Raw genomic sequence first — 27,907 nt, 5'->3', positions numbered from 1 at the left:
TCAAATCATTTGGATCAGATAAACATATTGACATTATATCAGGATCATACGAAAACCTTGAGCGATGATTCTTAGTGTTATTTAATGTTATCAGTCTTGATGATTTGTTGTTGATTGAATCTTAAATATGATGCATTTCACATTATAAAGGCTTCGATCGTATCTTTTACTGAAAATATTCACTGTCAAAATAGCTGAACAGAGTTCTTAAGAATTTGGTTGTGTGTAACCCTTAAATGTAATCTGGCATTATAGGGTGGTGTTTTTGTGACAGCAGTAACGACGCGCGAAGAATTTTGAGTGAATCGTTTGGTTACATAATGACGTCTAAAGTTATTAAATGAGCGCAGATATCGCAGAGGGTTCGTTCTCTATGGAAGCGTCTTTGCCAGATGAGGACGACCGCATCACTGAGCGGACTTCGTGGAGTGTAATTTTGCCAGTATAACCTGATACTATTTTTCATGGCATATTGTCATAGGAAATTGGAAAATGCATCCCTTAAAATTTTCTTCACTGCTTGAATTTGAAATAAAATGTTATACATTTTATTTTACGGTGCTGTTTGGCCCATTTTATGTTTACAAATTACAAGCTTGCATCATTATTGTGGGTATTCTATTATATCAAGTAATTTGTCTGAAATTATCTTACAAACCTGATGTAGTATGATTTATGAGGTATGTCTTCACCCATCTCATTGTAGAAAAAGATCTCTTCTGTTTCTGTAAATACTGGCATGCAGAGCAGAACGAGAGGGCATCTTCGAACACTGGGGTAGGAGTTTTCCGTTGCGAGGGTAAGCGCCGACTCGAGGGTTTTGAATGGCTAGGTAGATAAAATCTGCCACTTTGCCTTCCCCCTTCTACATTCCCTGGCAAATGTTACATCGTCAACCTCAAGGTCCGGCTGGAACTCAGTGAAAATCTCTTGAACAAGATCGTCTTTTATTTCGCTCACCTTCAATATACAATCAAAGCGCTGTAGGTGCTAGAGGCCTGGAGCTAGATTTAGTGTCCTTCAGAAGAAGTATTTTCTGAATTTCTCTCTTTGTCGGAATGAATAAGAATTGACCCTAGCGGTTGAGTGGAGAAGCTCAGAGACTGTAAGAAAAGACAATATGTGTGTATATACTACAGTGTACAAAGACGGTGAAGGACTCGGGGATACTGGTGGTGAGATTCAACCAGTGCGCCTTGCAGTGAGTGTATACAGCTCTCGCGACGACGGCTTGGTTGCCAGCCTGGACCCCCTTCTGCTTCCCGGACATGTTGGACGCACCATCATAACCTTGACCGCGCATTTTCTGAATGTTTACTCAAAGAGCTTGAAGGTTCTCGAGGAAGGCATTAGCCAGAGCTTCGCCCATGGTAGACATGAACTCGGCAAACCCAAAGAACTCCTTCTGAAGAAATGCTTTCTCTGCATCATGAAATCGAAGGTAGAAAGCCATTTGCTCCATAGTGGCAGCATCAGTGGCTTCTTCCGCCATAAATTAGAAGCAGAACGACTGTACTGGATGTTGGCTGGTCTGATTTTCCGTCGAAAAGATCTCTGTACAGGGCCAGTGGTTTTGTAATATTTTATGAGTCTACTTGTCCACGGACAAGTTGGACCCACAAATTCACTTGTCCGTACCAAAGAAGTACTTGTCCGTACTTTTAAGATAAATAAAGGAAAACATCATTACTAATTAAGCAAATAATACAAACAAACACTTTTGTTAAATTCTATTTTTGATGATATACATAGTTAACTAGAAAATACAAGCAAGATGTGCAAACAATAAGAACAAGTTTAAGTCACACATGGTAACATCTCGGATATTTAATAATCTCAACATGACTAGAAAATTCACTTGAAATAAAATGATCTCCGCTAAATATAAGTATATAATTATCCGCTTATAAAGGAAACTCCTTACAAAGTTTACATTTACACACACCGGTAACGTGTTCAATCCATGTAAATTCAATTAGCCAAGATTCAACAAATTCTCGTTTCCGCTTGGCGTCGTATGCTTTATCATATTCATACTTGGCTTTTCTCTTCTTTTCCGAAGCCGAACTGATTTTATCATTGGTCTGATTAGCGTCATGTCTTGACGTTAAAGTGGTTTTATTTTAAAAAATTGAATGCAGGTCGGTAAAGCATGTTTGCGGCCATTTGCAATTTACGAAAAATGTTATCTAATGGGTGATTGGCTGTTGCTATACACGTGCGCTGGTTTCTCTACTATAAATGTTACCTTATGCGTGATTGGCTTTTGCTATATACGCGTGGACTTTTTTACTATATTAAATAAGTATTATCAGAAAATAACCTACCTCCAGTTAAAAAAGTGTGCTTGTCCGCAGATTAATCATAAGCTATTTTCATAAACTTTCGTTTTTTATTTTCGGAAAATATTGAAGTTTAGTTCTCGAAACTAAATTTACCACGGAAATTTTACTTGTCCCCGGACAAGCCAGCTTTCAAAAACTACTTGCCCGGAAGGGGAAATTGACGACTCGGACAGCATATTTCAGAACCCCTGAGGACGACATCAAATAAGCAGCCATTCTTAAAATTGCACGCTTCGAAAGCAATCCATTCGGATACATAGTAGAAAACAACGATAAAGCGCAGACGATAATAATGTTAAATAAAGTCACCACCAAAAGAAACGTGACCTCGAAAGTGGTAGCTCAATCATGCGTATTCTATTAAGTCGAAAAAACAAACATACTTTAAGACAGATTAAGTGTTTTCGATATGAAAACAATTCTCGCATAGAAAATATGCCTAGCCCTGGTTAGGCATCACATTTTATTGCATTTTTTTATCAATTTAATTTTGTATTTTTTCCAAACAGCGTATGCACGTGCGTATGCCCAGCTACGCCCCTGCTATGGTTATATATTTTATATATATTATGCTGCTTAAGTAATGATTAATTTGTTCCTTTCATGAGAAGGTATTTTCTTGCGCCACATTTTGAAGCATTATTTTTAACAGTTACACTCAAGTGTGAAGTGAAACCTTTCGGTGTTGAAAAGTTAAACAAGGTTGGGAGTATAAGCTTGCCATGTTTTAGAGCAGCCACTGGTCTAGCCCACTGCAAAAGCATATGCATGATACTTAAAAGTTTAAGGTTTTCTCTTCATATTTCATGAAAATAGCACTGATTTGTAATATGTCAGCGGTTATTGAATTGTCTTCAGTTTAGATTTTAAAGTGTTCATGTGTTTATGTTACAATTGATTTTACAGGCATATAATGTATTGTCTTTTAAACAGAAACGACCCAAGTTATCTACTGAGACTCTGACATATCCACCATCACAGACTAAGGCACAGAAGAACAAAAGTCAAAATTCCATTCTACAGTCATTATCAGATGTTACCAGAGATTTACAGTTAGATTCAGGTGCAGTGAGTTTTTTCACCTTTTTGGGAATGGAGCCAGGTTCCTTTGGATTTGGAAAGATCATGGCCTTTTGACTAAAATTGGGAAATTAGTGTTGTTGTTTTTTGCAAACAAATGCTTCAAAAATGAAAATAAGTGTTTTAAATATTATATACAATGAGGTGTAACTTGTAGTCTTTAGAGCTGGATGGGAGATGAAGAAAATGTTGAGATCCAAAAAAAAAAAATTTTTTCTTTGAAACCTTCAATAGGGAATTTGTAGGTACCATGGGGGAAAAATATATACTTTTTTCCATTGTGAATGGGGCCGGATATCGACCCCGATTTGTAAAATAAAACTGAGTATGTGTGAAAATAAGTAAATCAAGAAATATGAAAAACATTAGATTATTGTTGGTATCACACCAAATTTATAGCAAATCAATCATTTTTCTTTCAAAAGTTGATATTATGAATGTATGTAACAAAAATGAAAGACAGAAATTCAGAACCTATGCATAGGCCTTTGAAAAATCACTCGACCGCTTGAATTTTGTAGTAAAGTTGAAGTTCAGTCCAGTAAAATTTATCAAAGACAAGTGAACGCTTTTTTCGGCTTCAGAAACAAAGTTCAATGCTAAAACTGCCACACTTATTGAAATTGTTATCAAATTGCTGAAAAAAGCTGTGCAAAAAGAGAAACTGTGCTTACGTTTTGACAATTTTCATGGCATCACAGGGCAATCTAAAATAATTGTTCAGTTGTGAAGACAGTTCAAGTTAAACAAATGTGTCTGGTTTAACTGCAGAGCCAATGGATTTGTCATGCAAGGCAAGTGGCTTTGTAAAGTTTTTTGAAAGCCTGTCTAGGGCCTTGGCTGCTTATAAGCCTTCTGATGATTGAACCTGTTTTATGTCTTAATTGCTATTGACTCCTTAACATAAATCTATGAGCAAACCTTAATTCTTTACAAATGCAGGCTACAGCAGTCATAGCTCCAGTGCCATGTGCTACTTGCAAGACTGCAGTCAAACTGAAACGGGGCTGGTAGAGGGATCCCATACAGGGGTCATTGAGGGGTCACAAGACATGGGCTCTCTACCCGGGACCAGTGATGGGGACAGTGGCTGCCTACAAGGGGACCTTGACCTGGATGATCTTTTGTATCACTTCCGTGGGTATCACATACAATTCATCCATGCATGCCATATGTTTCAATTAGTCCTTATCGTATTTTAATGTTTGACTCATATTTATTTTGTTTAGTCATTTAATATTTTGTAATAATTATTAATATAAAACAATGAACTGATGGCAAATGTAATTATATGAAATACTATTGTGAATGGTAAGGATTGTTGAGATCTTTTCTGATCATTTGTTTCTAAAACCAGTCTAGTCATTGTTACTTTTTTGTCCAAGTTGAAATTTATGGCAGATGTCACATTGTGTTTTTATGAAATACTATTGTTAACAATTAAAATTGATAAGATTTTTTCTGATCATTTGTTTCTTAATCCAGTCCAGTTGTCTTTGTGTTTTTTTAATAGTAATGAAAGTGTGATTTGTGTGGTCATAAAAATGAAATAGCACTATGTGTACCTTGTTCATGCCATCATTAGGCCATATTTTTTTTAGAGCAGTTTTTCCGGCACCAGTTTGATGAGGAACTCCAGTTGATGCACGAGAGAATGTGTGGAATACTGGCCTCACAGGAGACCCATGTACGCCGTATAGTTCACATGGCGCTATCTGGCCAGATAGACACACAGGCAGGTTTCCTGTATTCAGTGTCTTTGTGTTTTTTTGTTCAAATTCCAGGCTTTTGTAGGGACTCATTCCCAAATGGAAAAAATATCATTTTTTCCCCAGTTATAGGTTTAAAAATTATCTCATCATTTAGTTCATCTACCATCAAGCTTTATCAGTTAAAGCTTAATAAATATAATATTGAAAACACTTTTCTCAATTTAAAGTATTTGTTAGCCTAAAAATCAACACTCATTTCCCAATTATAGTCAAACAACATGATTTTTCCAAATTATAGTCAAAGCATGAGTTTTCCCAATCCATAGTGAACCGGCCCAGTTCCCAAAATGGGGAAAAAAACTGGGTGTAAGGCATAAAGGCATACACTTCGAAGCTTGTGTTCACAAAACAAGTTGACTTTTGAGTCTAATTTAGGGTTCCTGACCCTAAACAATGTATAAGTTCTGAGTTATGTCTGGCAGAATGCAAAGTATCTGACTTTATGAAAATAAGAACATGGTTGTTTTAAAGAAAATACAATATTTTGACAATTACGATTTATTTGATCAACAGAGTAATCTTATTATAAAGAAACAAATTTAGCGATACAGAATTGTATAGCTACCATATAAATCAAAACTAGATAATATATTGTTGTCACTTTTTTAATATTTGATCATATTCATTGAAATTTAATCGAATTTTACACAACCACTGAGCTAGTATTTTATGGTTAATATAAAATAATGTTATGAATTATAAAAATAAAGATGATGATTATGCTTCATTTGGTTAAAAAAGGAACATAAACTGGAAAATGTCTCTTTCAATATCATGGTCTATCATTTCAGCCATGTGTACCAAAGACTTGTCTTGGTGACATAACAGGTCATCAGACTGAGTGCTCTGTTGTACACATACCACAACCTGGTGAGTTGAAGATGCACTGATTGTTTGCTTTTTACAAGCATATGTGTCTTGTTCTGAGAAAACTGGGCTTAATTCATGTGCGTAAAGTGTCGTCCCAGATTAGCCTGTGCAGTCTGCACAGGCTAATCAGGGACGACACTTTCCGCTTTAATGGTATTTTTAGTTTCAAGGAAGTCCCTCCTTCATGAAAATCAAGTTTAGGCGGAAAGTGTCGTCCCTGATTAGCCTGTGCGAACTGCACAGGCTAATCTGGGACGACACTTTACGCACATGAATTAAGCCCAGTTTTCTCAGAACAAGACACATATAAGCCTTGCTCTGAGAAAAAATTGTTTAATACATGTGCGTAAAGTGTCGTCCGAGATTAATACCCGTTTTCAGAAAGCAATGCTCATATGCACAAAATAGCATTCTTTTACAAGATCTGTCAGCTCCAGTGCTTCACACGAAGTACATATTTACATTTTGTTGTTCCAGTATTTTCCATTTAACTTACATTGTGTAGTATTATGTTCCTATTTTCTATTGTAATAGTTTCAGTGTTGTGTTTTGTTCTTTATATCTGTTTTGTAATTACAATTCAATGTATAATGTAATTCAAGTTATGCTTTTTAACATGTATTTTGTGGTTCCAATATTGTTGCTAAAACTTTTTTCTGCAGTGCCCAATGATGCCGACTCCAGTATGATTACTACACCGCATATAACAGAGAAAGTAACACACAGAGCTCACACAATTCTAGCATCTGAGCATAGAGAGACTGCAGTCAAATATAATCAAACTATTAGTGATACCAATGGAAACCAGTGAGTAAAACAGAATAAACAAGAGCACCGCATAATAGGTGCCAAAGCTCGGCTGCGGGTTCAGTTTTGAATAAATGAAAGCTTGTCACACCCCAAAATTTATTTTGGGGGAAGCATATAGTTGCCGCTTCGTCTGTCCGTCCGTGCACAATTTTTGTCCGGGCTATTTCTCAGCAACTAATGACCGGAATTCAATGAAACTTTATGGGAAGCTTCACTACCAAGAGGTGTGCATATTATCAGCGGGTTCTGGTCGGATGATTTTTCACAAAGATATGGCCGTTTGAAATTTTCCATTAACTGTACATATAGTGCAATTCTTGTCCGGGCTATTTCTCAGCAACTAATGACTGGAATTCAATGAAACTTTATGGGAAGCTTCACTTCCAAGAGGAGATGTGCATATTATCAGCGGGTTCTGGTCGGATGATTTTTCACATAGTTATGGCCCTTTGTAATTTTCCATTACCTGTACATATAGTGCAATTCTTGTCCAGGATATTTCTCAGCAACTAATGACCGGAATTCAATGAAACTTTATGAGAAGCTTCACTACCAAGAGGAGATGTGCATATTATCAGCAGGTTCTGGTCAGATGATTTTTTCACAGAGTTATGGCCCTTTGAAATTTTCCATTAACTGTACATATAATGCAATTTTTGTCCGGGCTATTTCTCAGCAACTAATAACCGGAATTCAATGAAACTTTATGGGAAGCTTCACTACCAAAAGGAGATGTGCATATTATCAGCCGGTTCTGGTCGGATGATTTTTCACAGTTATGGCCCTTTGAAATTTTCTATAAAAAAATTATTTTCTCCCCAACTACTGTGCCCTCAAGACGTTTCTTTTTATCTGAATATATAGTGCAATATTGTGACAAAAAAAGCTTTGGGGAGTGTCACCCGTCTCCGACGGTTTCTTGTTTTAGAGGTCACAGTTACCTTGACCTAGTGACCCAAAAATGGGTGTTGCGTGTAGAACTCATCAAGGTGCATCTACATATTAAGTTGTAGGTGGAAGCACTTGATTTTAGAGCAAAATGTCAAGGTTTTAGCACGACGCGGATGACACAATGAGCTGGCTATGACAATACCTTGGGTTTTCTCCTAAAACAGCCGAGATATAAAAAAGTTTTTTTACACAAACAAAAAGTAATGCATGTATATGTTGTCTGTTAACCACAAGGACCATAAAACAACTCATTGAAAATGATGATTTGATTCCAATTTATGAAGATTGAATGGCTAAATTAGCCAAACTTGTTTTCAGAAAGTACCACATCAATAGGTAGCCATGAGATTTGGTCATCAAGCGTACCACAACCATTAAGCTGGCAGTGCAAAACCTTATGTCAAAATTATTTCTTAATAGCTATAATTAATAACTTGGTGGTATTTCTTGGTTCTTATGTGGTTTTAAAGTCTGAGGTTGTGATATTTATGAAAACTTCCCTTTAAATGCAAATCAGTACCATGTAACACTTCTGCTCAGAACTCAATTTTATCAGTTTCTCCGTGACTTTGTTCTTGATTTTCTGTTTATTTCATGCTTTTGAAATATTAAATTAATTTACATTATGCTTGCAATTTGATTTGGCTACAAAATCTAAAATTAGGTATCTCAAGCTTTTTTTACATAGCGTCCAAAAAAAAATATGGGCCATACTCTGTGAAAAGGGGGTTTAATACATGTGCATAATGTTGTCCCAGATTAGCCTGTGCAGTCAGCACAGGCTAATCATTGACAACACTCTCTCCCTAAATTTGTTTTTTGCTAAGAATTTACTTTCTTGAAAGGAAAAATATAAAAGCGTAGTGTTGTCTGATTAGCCTGTGTGGACTGCAATCTTGGATGACACTTTATGCATATTCATTAAACCCCCTTTTCAAGAGTAGGACTCGTATCTTGTTTTTGTGGATCCTCACTGGTCTAATTTTGTATTGGCCATGGTTTTTGCATATTGGACGTAATTTTTTTGTATGAAACAAGTTAAGAAATTTATTGGAAAGGTTCATATGGGTATTTTTAGCACATTAATGAGATTCTCTTAACATATTTTAAGTCAATTTATTATAGCAAGCACTTGCACGAGCATAATTTATTTCCTTTTCAGGTCTGACTCACACAGGGACGATATTCTAACACTGATGTCTCTTTCCTGTCAAGTGAGCACTCTCCTGGCCAAGCCCCAGTTCAGAACCTAGCTGGGCCCACAGCACTGTGTTGAAAAACAATGGCTACTCTGTGATACTGTATTGGCTGCTTTGGGAAAACCATAGTTACTACCTTGTGATTCTGAATGCGTCAGAATGCAATGTGTTTTTATCTGGATCATTTGTCACCAAGGAATGTTCATTAATTGAAAGACTTGTGATGAATAAACTATACATAAATACTAGATACATTGCTTTTCTTAAAGTAGCTGGGAACTATAATATACTTGTGGTGTAACATATCAAAATATTCAATTTTTAAAATGATTTAGTTAAAAATTTGCAATATACTCATCATTTTATAAAGTGAAGAGCATGTATACCCCTTTAATTCCGTGAAAAAGGTGTTTATAAATATGCTGATAATATAAAATCTGGTTTTAATTCATGCATTTGTCTTTAACTTGTCCCTTTTATTATGTCGATACTCTTATTTTGGTGTTAATAAATGAGTAAAATATTTGTAGAAGAAAAATAAATGGAAACCAAACACTCATTTGGTTGTGTTAAGCGGTACTAATTTGATGGTATCCAAGGTAATACAAAATGCATTTACTGCTTAACTTTTCGGGGATAATAATTGACTAAAATTTGTGGTGTGTAATATCAGAAAATACACTTTTTAGATTGATTAAGTTAAAATGTTCAATATACTCATCATTTTATAAAATGACGATCATGTATGCACATTTTATTCCATGAAACATATTGTTGTTGTTTTTTCAACAAAATTAAACACCCATTTGTTTACATTTGTGATGAGATGTACCGGTAAGCAATATCGGACAGACTTCGCTCTTAACTTTGAACATCTTGAACAAGATCTCAAGATCTTGAAATAGATCAACACTTCGAAAAAAGCAGACAAGAATAAATATAAAACCCTAAGGAACAGTAAACCAAATCAAAATAGAAAACTTGACATTTTAGACTAATGTATTGTCCACTTAAAAAATACGCAACAATGACACAAGTGTGTTTGAAGTAAAAGCTTGGTTACTGTGAAAACACCTTAAATTAGATGTTTCACAGACATTGGTGCCCCTACACCACATTTATCACATAGCCAGCTGTAGCTATTGATGCCAATATTTGACCACTTAAGTTTTAGCAAGACACTGATATAACACGGTAACTATTTGTGGCAAGTTATTTTAAAATTGCCTAAAGATACAGTCCTTTCAAGGGGAAACATGGAAATAAACAATAATCACAATAATCATGATCTTACTATATTTACCAAATATCAGGGATGTATTACAGTCAAGTTTACATGCAAATTAAATCTGAAGTGCAGACAAATAAATATCCCAATACGCATCTAAATGAAAGTCACTTCTGCAAAATACTGACAAAAGCATGTTAACAACAAAATGTTGCAATAAATCAAATATTTGCTAATTAGATAAAGCAAGTTCAGTATATGACACCATGATCCCCACTTCTGATGTATCCCAGCCTGGTCTACTCGGCAGGGGCAGCAACCCTGTTGGCTTTCTGTGACTGGTTGATCTTATCTCCCATGCTGAGGGCCATACCCTGGAAAAAAACAAGTAGCACGTGTTGCTTGGCAGGCAATACTGGAGAAAGAGACTCGTACATGAATATGAAAAAAATAATCTGAGTAAATTGCAAAATACAGTTTTCCACCACAAACCTAAGAGTTCTAATGATTTATTTCAAGACATTACATTGTCCCATCCATTCGTAACAATGAATTATAAAATACAGCCACAGTTTCCCATCATTACCTGACTCTTTGCACGGATGCGTATGTGCCCCTGTACGGGAGCGTCCGGTGACAGATGTCCGGGCTTCTCAATGCTAAGGTTGGCCAGCACGTCTTCACCAAAGATGGACTTGGCATACAGATTGGCAGCCATGAAACCACAGTCACCTTGCAGGGCCTGGGGGCAGAGAACTTAGTGTTTAAGCCATGCTGGGAAAACCGGGCTTGATGCATGTGTGTAAAGTGTCATTCCAGATTAGCATGTGCAGTCTGCACAGGCTAATCAGGGACAACATTTTCCACCTAAATTGAATTTAAGCTAATAAGAGATTTCATTTAAAGGATAAATACAATAAATGCGGAAAGTGTTGTCCCTGAATAGGCTGTGCAAACTGCACCAGCTAATCTGGGATGACACTTAACCCACATGCATTAAGCCCAGTTTCCCAGAACGAGACTCGAGATATAAAGATGGTCTTGGCATGCAGGTTTGCAGCCATGACACTGTGAAGGGCCAGGGGTCAGACAACATTGTACAAGATATATAAAGATGGAGTCTTGATGGTCCGACTAACTAAACCAACAGTTATTTTTTTGTTTATGCTGCTGGGTCAATTCAATTAAACCAATAGTTGTTTTTGTTTATGCTGCCTGGTTCATCTAAATTATTGCAATATTTGAGGAATGAAGCCTTGTTATGGGAATTTCTTACAAGACCTATTGATTAGTGGCAGATAATTTTAAGAACAGATGAATTAAATATGAGAACAACTCATAAGAATGAATATCCATTTTTTTCAAAAGTTATTCACTGCTAATTTACTTTACTTTCTATTCTGTCCATGCACACATTTATTCAGTAATGGGTTAGTTAATACCACACTAGTACCCAATTTAAATATACCCACCTTCTCGGGTGTGAGGCAGCGCATATTGGTACACTTGATCACATGTCCCAGGAAGTCCTTGAGGCTGGACAGGTTTGTGTTCACAGCCACCTTGTTCTCCCACTCAAACTCGGCCCACATCTGCCTGAACTCTGAGTCCGTACATGTGTTAGGTACGATGTAGTCCATGATGTCAATGTGGATGTCGTTCAGTACCACCACGTTGCGGTCGCTGGCTGCTCCGGTCACGTCATATACTGTGTGGGCAATGGAGTACAAAGATAATAATATTACATGGTTTATAAATGTAGCTTTTGAAGCATATCAAGGCTACTTGTATTTCTGTTGCAATTGCAAGTGAGAACATCCCTTTATATATGAGCTGGGCTCGGAAAAAACTGCTTTATGCATCTGTATAAAGTGTTGTCATGCCCAGACAAGCCTGTGCAGTCTGCACAGGCTAATCAGAGACAACATCTGCTGCTCTTATAGAATATTGGGTTTAAAGGTCTTTTTAAAATGAAAATCCACTCTAGGTGGAGTGCCTTCCCTAATTAGCGGGTGCAGACTGCACAGGCTAATCTGGGACGACACTTTACGCACGGAAATTGTTCCCAGAGCGAGGCTTCCATAATGGTTAAGATATGTGGCATTAAATAATGTTGAAGCACAAAAAGACTTCTATTGCAACAGCATGTTGAAATGCTACTTCAAAAAGTAATAATTACATTCAAACTAATGTTATCAACATTCATGTAATAACAGTCAGCATAGCAAAGATATTGTAAGAAAGCAAGAACTTCTTCATTTGACAGAACTGAGGATATTTAAAAAAGCTATTGTGAGTTATGTTTTGTGTTTCAAAATCTTAATGCACTTTTTTTTAATTGAAGCTATATTATCAGGATTAATGTGAACAGTCATTAGTTTTGTTTAAAACAGATGTTGTGATACTTTAAAACGTAAGTGTGCTTTTGGAGATAAAAACATAGTCAATAAATAAACTTAAAACACTACTAGTAACTAAGTGTTCCTAGAACTAACAGAGCGAAGATACATACCAATATTTCCAAAGATGATGCCACTCTCCGTAGAGGCGACTTTCACATTGGCCTTGATGTTACAGAAGTCGTGAGGGGCCATTGTCTGGGGCTGGGGCTTCTCCACTAGCTTCAGATCACCTGGGAAGTAAGGGGCCAGGGGTCAATCACGAATTCCATCAAAGATCTGTTAAAGGTTATTTGCTAAGGGGCATAATTTTATTGAAATGATTGTTTCAATGTGTAATGCTGGGATACAAACTAGAGAACAATTATCTACTACTTTAGGCTAGATTGCACTTTACCGGTACGTAGTTGTTTACCACTATCGACAAAGCGGGGGTTTGGGGGTGATAGCCCCCGATACTAAGGAAATATATAGGATAAAAAGGATTATTAGGTGTTGCGTTAGGTGTTGCAGGTAAATGTAAGGGTACACTTTTCTGTTCTTTTTAATAACCGGTAAAGTGCAATTGCCCCCTACTTTACATTCTACAGTCAAATCTGTACATTAAATTGGGGAAAACTGTGGAAAGTGATGGCAATTAAAAAAAATTAACTTCATTTGCACCAATGCTTAGTTTAATGGCTACTTAGAAAGTGTTCTGTTTCATTCATCATTTAAGACTATATATTTTTTAACTTTGGGATTGCATTGAGGTAAACATTGTGTAAGTTCTTCCTTGCAAATGATATATTGGAAGCAACTTCTTTTTTACTTGTACAACTTTGTCTACCACCAGGCCTGGTTGCTCAAAACAAATTTTTTAAATAAAATTCATTTTAATTATTAAATACTTACCTGTTATCGTATGCTTATACTTTCCAAGGGGAAATAACTCATCCGGAATTTTAACTGGGAATCCGCCACCTCAATACCGTAATACAGGCCAGGTTAAACATAGTGCAATGCAACCTAGCCAAAAATCGGTAACCAACCCTCAATATTCTTTCAATATATATACAAAAATATTAATCGAATAGCGGGGTGGGAGGTGGGACTTACCGATAACAGGTAAGTATTTAATAATTAAAATGAATTTTATTTAAAAAATTTGTTTTAATGTCATAAATACTGACCTGTTATCGTATGCTGATTTTGCAGCTGCGGTGGGAAGGTTCGTATATATTTTCCCAACACAGTAGAACCCATAAACAGGGTTATCAGCTAATGATATCAAGTAATCTTCGTTAAAACGGTATTAATTATGACTTCTCGGACAGAGTAATATGTCTATGTCGTAAAGAAGACACTACCGTTAGTGAAACCACAACAAGCCCAAACGTATACAAATTGTATTGTTGGCACTTCAGAAAACGAAGATAAAAAGATGACAAGGTGGTCGGATTCCTCCAGTAAACAGCTTAGAGCACGTCAAAAAGTGGGGTGTGATTAATATATGCCCACAAAACAGACAGAGCTCTTAATTCATGCGGTCAGATCCTAAAAAGGAATGAATCCTTAGATAGGATAAGATTAACTTTCCTTAGTCGAGGTCTAACCCCGAGAAATAGAAGCCGCAGACACATCTCCCCCCCCTTTTTTGGGGGAAATGAAGAGTGTCTTTGAGAACCTCGAATGGACTTCTGACTAACACTGCTGAGATAGAACTTCAAAGCCCTGATTGCCCAAAGAAGTTTATCCTCATCTTCATGACTACCAGTTAAAGAAAACTTGGAAACTTGAAGGTAGAAGCCATATAGAGGACTTGATATTAAGCAAGGAATCCTGGCTGACACAACAAAGTGAAAACGACAATAGATCCAACTGGAATTGGTCGTATTCAACAGAAAAAGCATGAATTTCACTTCTCCGTATGGTAAAAGCCATAATAAGAAGGAAAACCGTCTTAAAATTATATTGGAACTGTTAATAAGCCTGATGAAAAAGGTTCATAAGGAGCTCATTAAGCATCCCAACATGTTACACAAGTCAAAACCGCTTAAGAAGGTAAAGGAACGAAAAACATAGTGTTGACGTTCCATAGTTTGGATCAGTTCCAAAATAGGTAAGACAGCACAGAGTTGCGATGACTTACACAAAACAAGGTATATGAAAGCATAATCTCTATCCTTTGATGAAGAAAAGAACAAATTTCTTATCATCAAGAAAAAGATGAGAAAAACCTCTATGTATCTAGCAGTGATTAAGGTAATAACTATGCTCTCAATTACCCAGTAAAAAAATGAATTTCCATAGAACCTTTATACAGTTCTGATGGAATTATCCTTGCACAAGTAACAAGGATTGAAACTCTAACAGAAAAACGTTCTTCTGTAGAGATAACTAAAAGTTATTAATGGCCAGACATGAAGTGGCACATGTTTGGATCAGTAAAAATATGTCTCAGTGAGATATGATATTTGACCTGTGAAGAAGTTTCCTGAAAATAATTGTACAGGAGACTTAAAAGGTCGTAGAACCATAATCCCATGGTTCATTAAGTATATTTCACGAAATTATGGCAAAAACTCAGTTATTGCAAAAACTCACCAAGAAGGCAAGATATTCCAGTTTATGTCAATGGACGAATGTATAACAATCGCACACCCTGCTGGATCGATTTCTGTGAACTGCATTGTTGACGTTGTTCAGCATACCGGTATACACTGCGATATACGATCGCATAACGCTAATAACTAGCGTTTGATGATAAACAACATTCTTTGATATACTATGTACACCATGCAACTCGTCTGCAACTTCACTGCCGCGCATGCGCAATTACATTATTGAACCCAACGGAAAAATAATTCGAAAGAAAGAACTGCAGAACAAAAGGTCCAACAGGGCGTTGAGACGAACTGGTATGAGAAAGACGATAGAGAAAATTAGTTGTTCTTGCAAAGAACGAATAAGTTCCTGATTTCCAGTTACAAGGAGTGATAATATGATCACCTCCGTGTCTGTAAGTAAACCACGACCGATGTGTGATAGTTGAAACCATCACAAAGGAATCGTGAAAATGTGTTGTAAATGAAAAACAGCTAAAAAGAATTTTCGCTTTTCAAGATGTAGATGTGCAGGTGATATTCGTTAGGATACCACATAATTGAGAAAATCAAGATACGTTGTTCTATGTGATCGTCCATAACCTTATCTGCTCACATCTGTATAAGATGTAAGGAAGGTTGTGGTAGAATAAACTATATTCTTGCCAAGATAATCTTCTAGTCTAGACACCACTGAATAGTGGTAAATAATGACAAAAAGATGGAAATCTCTGTCATTAAATAATCCCGAGATTAATACAATTATCTTAAAAATAAAGCTGAAACGGACGTAAGAAAAGACGTCTCAGCAGAAGGACCGGTGACCGGACCGGTAAATACCGACCGGTGACCGGAACCATTTGTCAAGGATGGGTGGGCAAAGAAACCACGGCAAGCCGAACTTTCCCTCTCCAAACACACTTGAAAATTGGTAGAATAGGACAGTGTTTAACACTTATAAGTTTATGACCTATCTACAGAATATAGCCTCTTCTTGAACCAATAACAGGCGCCTTTAAAATCCTGGATAATACAGGTCGCGAAGTCATCGATTTGCGAAGTACGGAAATATGATTGATAGTGGTACCTCCGGAATCGGAGGTGTGATGGCAGAAAAAGGTGAAAACCCTAGGGGTAACCTTAAGCGGGTCCACGCTTGCCGGTAGAATGCACGGAAGTCTTAAATTCTGACTTGATTAATCCATTTACTTCAAGACTTCTAACCTGGACGAATTCCGAAAGGAATACGACCAGTTATAGGAAGACGGCCTGTTATGGCCAGAAGTGTAATAGAAGAATAACTTTAAGATGAGGTCCCTCCAAATCCTAGGATCTAAGATCTGAGTTCAATAGGTCCTAAGCCATCTTCAAGACTGTAGCCGCTATGCGGTCAATCTGATAGGCAATCCTATGTATCAGAACTCTTGTTGATTCCAGTAGCTTGAAAATATGCACTGCCGTAGGAGCAATAGAAAAGCAGAAGTCGATACAAATGTCGTCTTGCTAATCCTGCTAGCGTCATTAATGTGTCCCAACTGTTCCGTGACACTGACTGCAAAGTATGTAGCCGACAGGTAAAGGCGGTTAAAACAATTCATCCTTCGGGTCTCGAACATAAATTAATAGAGGTCAAATAGTAATGTTCGACCTCAATGCTATTTTCCGAGCCCACTTCAGCCGATCTATCTGCAAGACCAGTAGTCTGCATGTAGCCGGTTGAGATAGAAGTACAAATAACAGATATAGCATGATTTGGTAACCGTCGCCAGTAGAACATCAGTATTGAAAAACACAAAAAGTCATGTAGATTGTTGAATCCATAAAATATAGTATTCAATACAATCATAGCCAGGGGTATACAACTATGTAATGTAGACGATACCCGTGATACTAAAAATTGACCGATGAAAACACAGTGGAATACCGGTAATTGGTAAGTGGTGACCGAACCGGACCGGTCAATGACCGGTAACTGTAGCCCGGTGAACGGACCAGTCATAATATGACCGGTGACGTTACCAGTTAAAGACCGAAAAATGGTGGAATCCATATGGTCTGTTATCAATGTCAAGCACTGCTCGGAAAAGAAGATCATGCCAAAAAAATCCAATCCGATGGCGATGAGACATCACTTATTCTGACCGGTGATCAGTGATCGGTGATATGACCGATGAATGGTGACCGATGTCCGGTGATCGGGACCGGTATAATATAACTGCGTCAGAATGGAAATATCTGGTGCAGAAGAATGACCATCCACGAAGTCATCTGATAATGTTAACCGGAAAACAACGGTAGATTATCAGTATTAATAGGCATAAGTGTCCTTGTAGTCGTAGTGGAGAAAAGAACAGCTTATCCCGAAGCCTGAATGTTAAACGAACTAGTGTTCGTATACAACTACGGCTCGGTGACTGCAACATGTGTGGATGCCATAAGAAGAACCATCACACGTGGAATGGAGACATGATATTCCTAAAGGAATAAAATGGAGAACGTCGATATGACCAGTAGGTTCATTAACGCCTACGTGAGAAGTGGCGACATCCATATAACTTCGATGCCGAAATATTGTTCGGCTACGCTGGAAATATTGTCTTCTACAATATTGTCTCCGTGAGCATTGACATGATCGCTTACGAGCGTATCAACGCCGAGAACTGCTCAATGAAGGAGAGGTATGTTCGATAAATATCCAGTGGTGCTCAATGCAGTCCGCTGATGTCTACGTGAAGGTTGACGACGTCCTCGTTTCCTGCGATGTCGAGATCTGGATCGGCCGAGATGTGGATCGGCTGCGATGAGACCGAGATCTTCTAGAATAACGTCTCCGTGAGTGACGACGAGATCGCTTACGAGAGCCGCGACGATGAGAACTGCTCAACGAAGAAGAGCGTGTCCGATGTCTAATCCTTGATGAAGACGATGTATTCAACGAAGAATAGGAGAATAATTCAATGAAGAAGACCGAGTTCTTCTTCTTGACCGGTGACTGGTGTTATCGGTGGCAGGCCTAACTGATGACTGTTGACCGGTGACCGGAGCGGTGATCAATGACCGGACCGGTGACCGGACCGGACCGTTGACATGACCGGACCGGTGACATGACCGGTGACCGGACCGGACCGGTGACATGACCGGTGACCGGACCGGTGACATGACCGGACCGGTGACCGGACCGGACCGGTGATCAATGACCGGACCGGTGACCGGACCGGACCGGTGACATGACCGGTGACCGGACCGGTGACATGACCGGTGACCGGACCGGACCGGTGACCGGACCGGACCGGTGATCAATGACCGGACCGGTGACCGGACCGGACCGGTGACCGGTGATCAATGACCGGACCGGTGACCGGACCGGACCGGTGACCGGACCGGTGACATGACCGGTGACCGGACCGGACCGGTGACGTGACCGGACCGGACCGGTGACATGACCGGTGACCGGACCGGTGATCAATGACCGGACCGGACCGGTGACCGGACCGGCCGGTCAGACGTCGATCAATGGTCCGTGATCAACGTCCCCGGTGACGTACCGGTCATATCATGACCAGTGTTGTCACCGGATAATGACCGTATGGCGGATGCCAAATGGTCCGGCATTGGTCGATGTCCTTGACCAATGCCATCGGGCAAAGACCGGCTGACGGGTGTCGCCATATGGTCTGATGTTGACCGACTGTCTAAGAGACTTAGCATAGTACGGTCGCGATCGTGCCCGATACCCGGTGACTGATACTGCAACTATCATCCATGATCTGCGAAGTCACCGGGTATTTATCCACTCTTGTTTCTGCGACCATCATGTAGTCGAATATATGAAAAACAAGAGCAAAGCATATTCAACCATAAACTGGTCACAGACCAGATTATCATACGGCACATAAAATCATTATTTGACCATAATGAAAATTATAATAATACTGCCGTAGATCATAAATTAAACAAAAGTTTAATTCAAAACAGATGAAAAATAAAATGACGATCAATTAGATTGTCATACGGAACGTTAAAATCATTATTGCACACAATGGCAAATGATAAACAATCTGTCAATAGAAGAACACGCTTTGCACGATCTCGTAACACATTAGAAGAACATGCTTTGCACGTTCTAGCAATGTATTAGAAGAGCACGTTTTGCACGTGGTCGTTCGCGCCTGAAAACACCCAGCATGGTAGAAATAAACCATTGTTCGATAAAAACAAGCATGGCTTACCTTTTACAAATGAAACAAAATCCATTAAATCCACACAAATTAATCCGAATGAGAAATAAAAAGATAAATAACACAATTTATCTATTCAAAACCCCAATCAACCAAGTGAAAAACAATATTTTAATTCAGAGCCGTAAAAGACACGTATACACCTGGTTGATCCGGAAAGAATATTGAGGGTTGGTTACCGATTTTTGGCTAGGTTGCATTGCACTATGTTTAACCTGGCCTGTATTACGGTATTGAGGTGGCGGATTCCCAGTTAAAATTCCGGATGAGTTATTTCCCCTTGGAAAGTATAAGCATACGATAACAGGTCAGTATTTATGACATTAAAACTAACGGCCAGTTAAGCTAACAGCCATTCATTTTTGGATCAAGTTATTCATGTGACCTTATTGTTAACCCTATGATATTTTTTTTTTTTAAACAAATCAGTTTGCTCCAATAATTTGAATATGTTTGATAATAAAATTGCTTTTAAAATTAATTTGATTTGTGTCTCAAATTTCTGGTCTCTTAACTGGCCTTAAAGTTTTGAGCAAGTAGGTCGTGACACAAATCCTACCGAGTGTCGCCAGTTCTAGGGTGAGGTTCTGCAGTGTGTCCGAGGTCTGGTTGACAATCAGTACGTCCAGCACGATGTCAAACTGGTTCACATGCACGTAGGCCTCCGCATAGACCGGGTCTGAGAACCCAGTCAGCTGCGTCACCTGCAGGGACAGGGTGGAGAGGGTATTGTACATGCATAACAAAGTCTTAAAACAAGTTCTGATATAGCTCTCCAATATTAACATTGCACTGACCTTTATGCATGAATGGTTTAAAATTCTGTTATGATGTATATCTTAGTTTCCATCTTAGGATTTTAATCCATTGAAGCCTACTATACTAAGTATACTGTTATGATCTCATTCAACTTGTGTTAAATGTGCACAAACAGAACCAAATGCATTACAAATTACAATACATGCTAATGGAGTTCATGAGTGTCAGGTCTATGTTGAGCTAAATACATACTAAGCAACTGGTATGACAGAGTACAGCTAGTATAGTTACCACACATCCTTTTCCAAGAAATAACAATCAATCAATGGGACAGTCAAGACTACTTCATACAAGAATTAACTCGTAAAACATCAATAAGCAAGAGATGTGTTTTTTCAGAAAAACAATGCCCCCTAATGCGCTGTTTTGAAGCCATATATTTGACCTTTGACCTTGAATGATAACCTTGACCTTTCACCACTCAAAATGTGCAGCTCGATGAGATACACATAAATGCCAAATATCAAGTTGCTATCTTCAATAGTGCAAAAGTTATGACTAAGGTTAAAGTTTTGGAACAGAATGACAGACAGGCCAAAATCAATATACTCCCGATCATTTGACCTGGGGGCATTAAAATACAGGTCAATTTGTTTACATTAGTATTCAATATTACAAAATAACATTTCAAATAGCACTGCACATACAAATATTTCGATATCATTACTGCCATACCTTGTTGAGTTTGGATGCCCCCAGAGGGTCCTTTTCTTTCTTGTTGGTCATGCCCAGGGCCTGGGACAGGGTCAGCTCAAACATGTTCTGAGGAAAGAGCAACATTATGATTATATAAGGAATAATACTGTGATTTACAATTTGCAAGTCACTAGCTGATTAATTTCTCACATTAAGTAAAAATGGGCAAGCTTACGACATTGACTTGCTCTTGAAGATTTAATAATTCTAGCTTGCCGTCTGAGTTGTTTATTAGCTTATGGAGTAGTTGATTATATCTAATAATTATGTCGCCATGGTGTAATGGATATGTTGTCCGCCTAGCAACTGAGGGTTCACGGGTTCGAACCTCATGATGAAAGCGTTCTTAAGATCTCCCACAAAGACACTAAATACTGGAAACGGACTCGAGAGTGTTTCAATTAGCCTGAGGCTTTCAATGCAAACAAGCTACAATAAATAAGTTTAAACTGAACTAGTAATCATATTATGTGTAAGGTACACTCAATTTTATTCCTGTGATTGTTTAACTAAGATTCTTGCATTTAAACAAACAACTAATAACTAATATTAAAACTAACATTTACAAAATGCTCAAATGAGTTATTACAAATTATTTCACTATTTAATACAAAAATACTCAAACTTTTGAGATTTCAAATACAGAAACTGCTTTAAACAAATCAAAAGCTTCCAGTTTAAAACCACAACAACAAAATATCATGTCAAAACCATGAACCAAATTACAATCAAGGTTTTACTATTATCTCCCACTCAGAAGCGAAGTGAAATGGCAAAATGCAACCAGCATAAAAACCAGAACAGCCTGCAAGTAACTTGCCGGCTATTCAAGTTTTATGCTGTTTGCTGCTCATCAGTATCTTAAGAGTTGGAAACTAAGCTTTTAAACTTTATTCTATTAAGAAAAGCCTTAAATTGTATTGATTTTCTAGGAACTGCAAAGGGTAAAATGCACATCTGTGTAGGAAATGGTTAAAATGAGGATACATAATATGAATACAACACAAAGTGTAGCCTACCTCCGTGGCTCCCAGCTCATTCTTGTTGACCAGCTGAGCGAAGGAGATTGGGTCATCAGCCTGCACCTTGACCACCTTCTTCTGTAGGGCCTGTAGAATATATGAGCCTCGTAGAACAGGGCTTAATGCGTGTGCGGAAAGTGTAGTCCCAGATTAGCCTGTGCAGTCTGCACAGGCTTATCTGGGACAAAGCTTTCCACTTTTCAAAGAAGTCTCTTTTAGCTTAAATCCATTTAAGGCAGAAATTATTGTCCCAGATTAGCCTGTGAGTACTGACCTGGTCTTCAGTATAGCTTAAGTCATGTTGTATTTCATACACAATTTTATTGAAAAGAATCATGTAGAACTTGGACAGCATCAGGATGCTAGCGTCCCATGATGGACTATTACAAACAGCTATGTATTAAGTCACATGGTATTTTTAGACATGCAGTTCACCCCGAAAAAAGCTCTTATAAAATAAGGTATAATCTGTACAGTTATCAGGAAAACATGTAATTAAGTATATCTATATTCCAAAGTTTCAGGCCTGTCCGAAATCCAACAGAAAGCACCCTAAGGAACTCATGTACAAATGTAAGTTACGAAGTATTTGCAAATCAATCTTGATACAGGCAGAAAGTTCACTGAAAGCACGAGAACCCAAACCCTTGCTCAGTTAATAAATCTGCTCCCCAAAACCCCAGACACCTACCTGCTGTTGCTCCTTTTCCTCAGCCATCTTGGCAGCTAGCATGAGGGAGACAGAGTTACGTGAGGCCGTGTTGAAGATGTCCAACATCAGGGGACTCTGGTCGGCCAGCACGCGCAGGCACGTGGCAATACGATCCACATCATCATCTGTAATTGGCTGCAACCCACAACACCAGATGCAATGAAGTACGGTATTTGTATAATATCATGCTATCTAAGTATCTGACATTTATATTTTTATTGTTGTAGGATAGAATTTTTTGTGTAAGCTTTTTGCTGAAAAACATGTTGTTGTTGCTCTTGTTCAAAATGCTTCTAAATATTAAAAGCTATGAAAAAACAGGAAAGCATCATATAAACAAATTCAATACAAAACAGAATTTTTATTCCTGCAAACAAACTAATACATTCCACTGTCACATTTCAATTTTAACAAGAAAATTTAAGTTTGTATTAATTAGATACAATTTCTCTCTGTTTGTTTTTGCTATATGTATGTTAATGCTATTTACGATAGTAGATACCTACCTTGGTTGGGATTCCAGACTTGCCGAGGTGTAGGACAGATGCCATAATGAACATGGCCTCAGCCAGGAATGCCTGGAGAGAAATAGCACAGCAGTGCACTATAGAGTGTAGAACGACAAGCACATCTTATAATCTATCATACAACGAATAAACCACTCTGGGTAACCAGGGCTTAATCAATGTGAGTTAAGTGTCATCCCTAATTAGCCTGTGCAGTCCAAACAGACGAATAAGGGACAACACTTTTTTGGTATTTTTTGTTTAAGGGAAAGTGTAGTCCCTGATAAGCCTGTGCAGATTGCACGGGGCAATCTGGGACAATGCTTCACGCTCATGCATTAAGACCCGTTTTCTCAAAGTGCGACTCAAATTCAAGTTACAGTGAAATTCCTGAAGGTGTAATAACTAAGCTCCAACCACTTCATGGTGATGGCAAAGTTTAGATAACAATTTAATGGCTTCAGAAACATGAAAGTAGTCTTCTTCATAAAGACAGAGACCAACCTCAAAGTGACTTCTACGTTACCCTGGCTGTGGGGAGATAATTTCACTTTTCATAGAACAACATAATGATCTGAGCTCTTGGAAAACGGGGCTTAATGCATGTGCATAAAGTGTAGTCCAAGATTAGCATGTGCAAACTGCACAGGCTAATCAGGGACAACTATTTCTGCTGTGATAGTATTTTTCATGAAAATCCAACAGGGCCAAACACCCTTTTTGGGGAAGGGGCCATAGCCTTTTTTAGGGGAAAACTAGCGAGATTTTTTCTTATTTGGGGAAAATAAAAATTTGTAAGTTTTCATATTTACTTCTGTGATCTTGGTGGTAAAGCGTCTGTATCAAACATGTATGTCGTAAAATTAAAGCAAGCTGTAAAAATAAGAGCAAATCAAACACGTGAAAATAGACGCCGTAAAAGCACTAACAGGAATAACTTATCCGGTATTTCTTAGTTGATACAATAATATTCCAAAAATATCAACATGACTGAAAATATTTCAAGTCGTAATAGCCTTTTAATGTAATCTATTTATAGCTTTTGAATTTGGCTCTTACCGTCATTTGCCGATTGTTCACAATGAAAAATTACGCCATGCTTCGCTAGGTAAGCACAACTAATTCGATCAGTACGCATACCTCTCTAGGAGAATACTATGGGAGGTAATGAAAGGCATATTCAACCATCATTACGAAAACCCCCGTCCCCTGCTAGGAGACTTTTTACGTCTCTGGGTTTTTCAAACTTTTTCCAGCCTAATAGAAGGCTCGACAAGTAAACAATTTTCAATTTTATACTAAGTTCAGATATTACTTTTGGTGGGTAATTTTTCCAGTATTGGGGAAAATTTTGGCCAAATTAGGGCAAAAAAAGTGGTTACTTTGGTTTGGAAAACGGCCGATATTCGGCTTCTTCAAAGAAAGGTGTTTTGGCTCTGTCCAGACTTGGCCAAAAGTGTAATCCCTGATCAGCGTGTGAAAACTGCTCAGTCTAATCTGGGATGAAACTTAAGGAACATGCAGTAAGCCCAGTTTTCCCAGCATCTGACTCATATAAACTCTTTTAACATTGTATCCTGGTTGCGTACATTCTGTTTCTTGTGGTCGTGGGTGAGAGCCATGTACCGAAGGGCCAGCTTGGTGAGACACGTGGCCAGGGCAGCGCCCACAAAGAAGTCTCCGTCCATCAGGAACTGACGCATCGGCGGGCTGAAATGGGAGAAGTATGTCAGTGGTGCTCTGAGACAATGGGATTGAATGAATGTGCATAAAGTTTTGTCCCAAATAACCGGTGCAGTCCACACAGGCTAATCTGAGACAACACTTTCTGCCTAGACTGGATTTTCGCTAAGAAGAAACTTTCTTTTACAAGAGGGCCATGATGGCCCTGTATCGCTCCACTTTTTTTATGCGAAAAAAGTGTGCAATGCACATGGGTTGAAATGTACTCAAGCATGTGACTTTCTCTGTCTATCCCTCATCCCACTGGGCTTAAAGTTGGAAGGGTGAGCATTTTTATATATTCATTTTTGTGACCCCCGGGGCAGAGTCAAATTTGACCCCAGGGGCATAATTTGAACAAACTAAGTAGATGGCTATTAGATGTCACTACATACCAAATTTGGTAGCCCTAGGCCTTACGGTTATGGACAAGAAGATATTTAAAGTTTTCACAAAATAGGCTTTATATAAGCATATGTTCATTTTTGTGACCATCGGGGCAGGGTCAAATTTGACCCCAGGGGCATAGTTGGAACAAACAAAGTAGAGAACTATTAAATGTCACTACATACCAAATGTGGTAGCACTAGACCCAATGGTTAAGGACAAGAAGATTTTTAAAGTTTGCACAAAATAGGCTTTATATAAGCATATGTTCAATTTATTGACCCCCTGGGCAGGGTCAAATCTGACCCCAGGGGCATAATTTGAACAAAAATTTGAAAGAGGTTCACCCCAGGAACATTTGTGAGAAGTTTTATCAGAATTGGACTTGTAGTTTAGGAGAAGATGTTTAAAAAAAAAGTTAACGCACAGACGGACACACGACGGACACAGGACCATGACATTAGCCCCGCTGGCCTCTGGCCAGTGGAGCTTATAAAAATTCCATAAAAGAGGAAAGCGTCGACCCTGAAATAACAGAGCAAACTATGTTTCAGATGGGTGCGTTTCATATTACAAAAAACTTTCTAAATAACATGTCTAAATATAGAGTATAATCTTTAAGTCACTTATTATTATTTAAATTCTTTTTGTTAAATACTTGTGCAAAAAGTAGAAATATGCATTGTATTATTTAATGTTGATATTTCATGTTAAATCTCATTGACATGCCCCTCAGAAGTATTAACCATAATTTTTTTAAAGTCCATAGATAAACACATAGAAATTTTACATAAATAATCTGCGAGTGTGTAATTATTATTACTCTTTTTTAATTATTAACTTACTTCTCTGCTTTCTTCACATTGGATGTCTTATCAAAGGCACTCTGAGTGGCGTATGTCCCATCAGCAGTGACCAGACGCTGTATGTTGCCTCCACCCGACATCATGTCTGTCAGGGGTATAGACAAACACTGCTTTACAATACAACCAACATAAAACAAACATATTTGAATTTTGCTCTGGGAAAAGGGGGTTTAATGCATGTTCATAAAGTATTGTCCCACCTGTGGTTTAATGCATGTGCGTAAAGTATTGTCCCACTTTACCCATTGCAGTTCACAGAGGCTTAACAGGGGCTATATTTTCAACTCAAATTGTATTTCTGTTAAATGGAATTCTCTTCTTAGCGAAAATCAAATTTAAACAAAGTATCCTCTCGGATTAGCCTATGCGGACTGCACAGGCTTATCTGTGACGACACTATGCAAATGCACTTAGACCCGTATTCACAAAGCAAGGCTCAAATGTTGTTATTATCAACCAAGTGTCCCTTTTTAATATGTGAGAATAATAAGCCATAGAATTTTAGATGTTTGTCAGCAAAATATTTTGGCAAGCAGATTAAAAAAAAAATAATCATGAACAAGAGATGTGTTTGTCAGAAACACAATGCCCCCTAATGCGCCGCTTTTTTTTTCTCTTTGACCTTGAAGGATGACCTTGACCTTTCACCACTCAAAATGTGCTGCTCCATGAGATACACATGCATGCCAAATATCAAGTTGCTATGTTCAATATTTCAAAAGTTATTTCAAAACTCTAATGTAAGGTTAAAGTGTTTTTTGTTTTGTTTTTACCTTTGACCTTAAAGGATGACCTTGATCTGACCTTTCACCACTCAAAATGTGCAGCTCCATGAGATACACATGCATGCCAAATATCAAGTTGCTATCTTCAATATTTCAAAAGTTATTGCAAAACTTTAATGTAAGGTTAAAGTGTTTTTGTTATTTTTTACCTTTGACCGTGAAGGATGACCTTGACCTTTCACCACTCAAAATGTGCAGCTCCATGAGATACACATGCATGCCAAATATCAAATTTCTATGTTCAATATTTCAAAAGTTATTGCAAAACTTTAATGTAAGGTTAAAGTTTTGATGACAGAATGACGGAATGACAGACAGACAGGCCAAAAACAATATACCCCTGATCTTTCGATCCGGCGGCATAAAAAGTATGAACAACCCTTAGCAACAATTAAACCATTACCTTTGTTTATTATTATTATTGTTTATTGAAGTTTATTTGGTAACTTTGTGTCTGAGAAAAGAATTACAAATGTGCAGGTATCCTTCAGCTAAATAAATAGATTTTTACCTTTCTTAACATTCTAAATCCTTAACCCTTTATCACTAAGATACGCATTTTTACCTTTTTGTAGCCCCCTTAAGAAATCAAACAAAATTTAAGACCTTTCTTAGTAGATTCATGTTCTAAAGCCTTCATTTCCAAACCTAAAAAACTGCATAAAAACAGGCACGGACTGTGAGTTACTGGCAGGCTGTTCTGGTTTTATGCGGGTTGCATATAGCAGTTTACGCTTTGCTTCTGCGCGGTTAACAAGTAATGCCCTTACCATCCTCCTTGACCTCCCCTGCTGCCTTCTTCAGTTCATCATCCACAATTGGCAGCTGTGGAAACATGGCAGGGTTTTACAAGGAAATTATGTAAAACTTACAACATTTCAACCAAGAGCAGTAGAAATTGTGGAACCAATACAG

At 38.0% G+C, this 27,907-nt stretch overlaps 2 protein-coding genes across 4 annotated transcripts in view; one reads left to right on the top strand and one right to left on the bottom strand.

Moving 5' to 3' along the window:
* Nucleotides 1-260: 260 nt before the first annotated feature.
* On the top strand, nucleotides 261-9,275 carry LOC127853068 (uncharacterized). Of its 3 annotated transcripts, none has more exons than XM_052387195.1 (7): nucleotides 261-430; nucleotides 3,279-3,408; nucleotides 4,368-4,562; nucleotides 5,027-5,160; nucleotides 5,989-6,067; nucleotides 6,730-6,874; nucleotides 8,991-9,275. In XM_052387195.1, exons 1-7 carry the CDS (start codon nucleotides 341-343, stop codon nucleotides 9,079-9,081), a joined length of 864 nt encoding a protein of 287 aa, XP_052243155.1. In that variant the 5' UTR covers nucleotides 261-340; the 3' UTR covers nucleotides 9,082-9,275. The 3 variants fall into 3 exon arrangements, with proteins under 3 accessions (XP_052243155.1, XP_052243156.1, XP_052243153.1); XM_052387196.1 differs by having other exon boundaries at nucleotides 261-442; nucleotides 5,027-5,112; XM_052387193.1 differs by having other exon boundaries at nucleotides 261-442.
* A 733-nt stretch (nucleotides 9,276-10,008) lies between these two features.
* Nucleotides 10,009-27,907, bottom strand: part of LOC127853066 (coatomer subunit beta-like) — a 52,419-nt gene continuing 34,520 nt past the window's right edge. The window contains exons 13-24 of the mRNA XM_052387191.1: nucleotides 27,763-27,817; nucleotides 26,187-26,292; nucleotides 24,822-24,942; nucleotides 23,233-23,304; nucleotides 22,706-22,861; nucleotides 22,012-22,101; nucleotides 20,972-21,058; nucleotides 20,037-20,181; nucleotides 12,768-12,887; nucleotides 11,728-11,963; nucleotides 10,842-10,997; nucleotides 10,009-10,629 (exon numbers count right to left, since the gene is read on the bottom strand). Of these exons, the coding sequence (XP_052243151.1) occupies nucleotides 10,555-10,629; nucleotides 10,842-10,997; nucleotides 11,728-11,963; nucleotides 12,768-12,887; nucleotides 20,037-20,181; nucleotides 20,972-21,058; nucleotides 22,012-22,101; nucleotides 22,706-22,861; nucleotides 23,233-23,304; nucleotides 24,822-24,942; nucleotides 26,187-26,292; nucleotides 27,763-27,817 (1,419 nt within the window). The 3' untranslated portion in view covers nucleotides 10,009-10,554. The remainder of the gene's footprint in view (nucleotides 10,630-10,841; nucleotides 10,998-11,727; nucleotides 11,964-12,767; nucleotides 12,888-20,036; nucleotides 20,182-20,971; nucleotides 21,059-22,011; nucleotides 22,102-22,705; nucleotides 22,862-23,232; nucleotides 23,305-24,821; nucleotides 24,943-26,186; nucleotides 26,293-27,762; nucleotides 27,818-27,907) is intronic.

Source organism: Dreissena polymorpha, chromosome 12 (genome assembly GCF_020536995.1).
Source record: "Dreissena polymorpha isolate Duluth1 chromosome 12, UMN_Dpol_1.0, whole genome shotgun sequence".
NCBI classification, from domain to species: Eukaryota; Metazoa; Mollusca; class Bivalvia; order Myida; family Dreissenidae; genus Dreissena; species Dreissena polymorpha.
The sequence above is the reverse complement of the archived record's forward strand: the minus strand, read 5'-3'. Positions and strand labels throughout refer to the sequence as shown.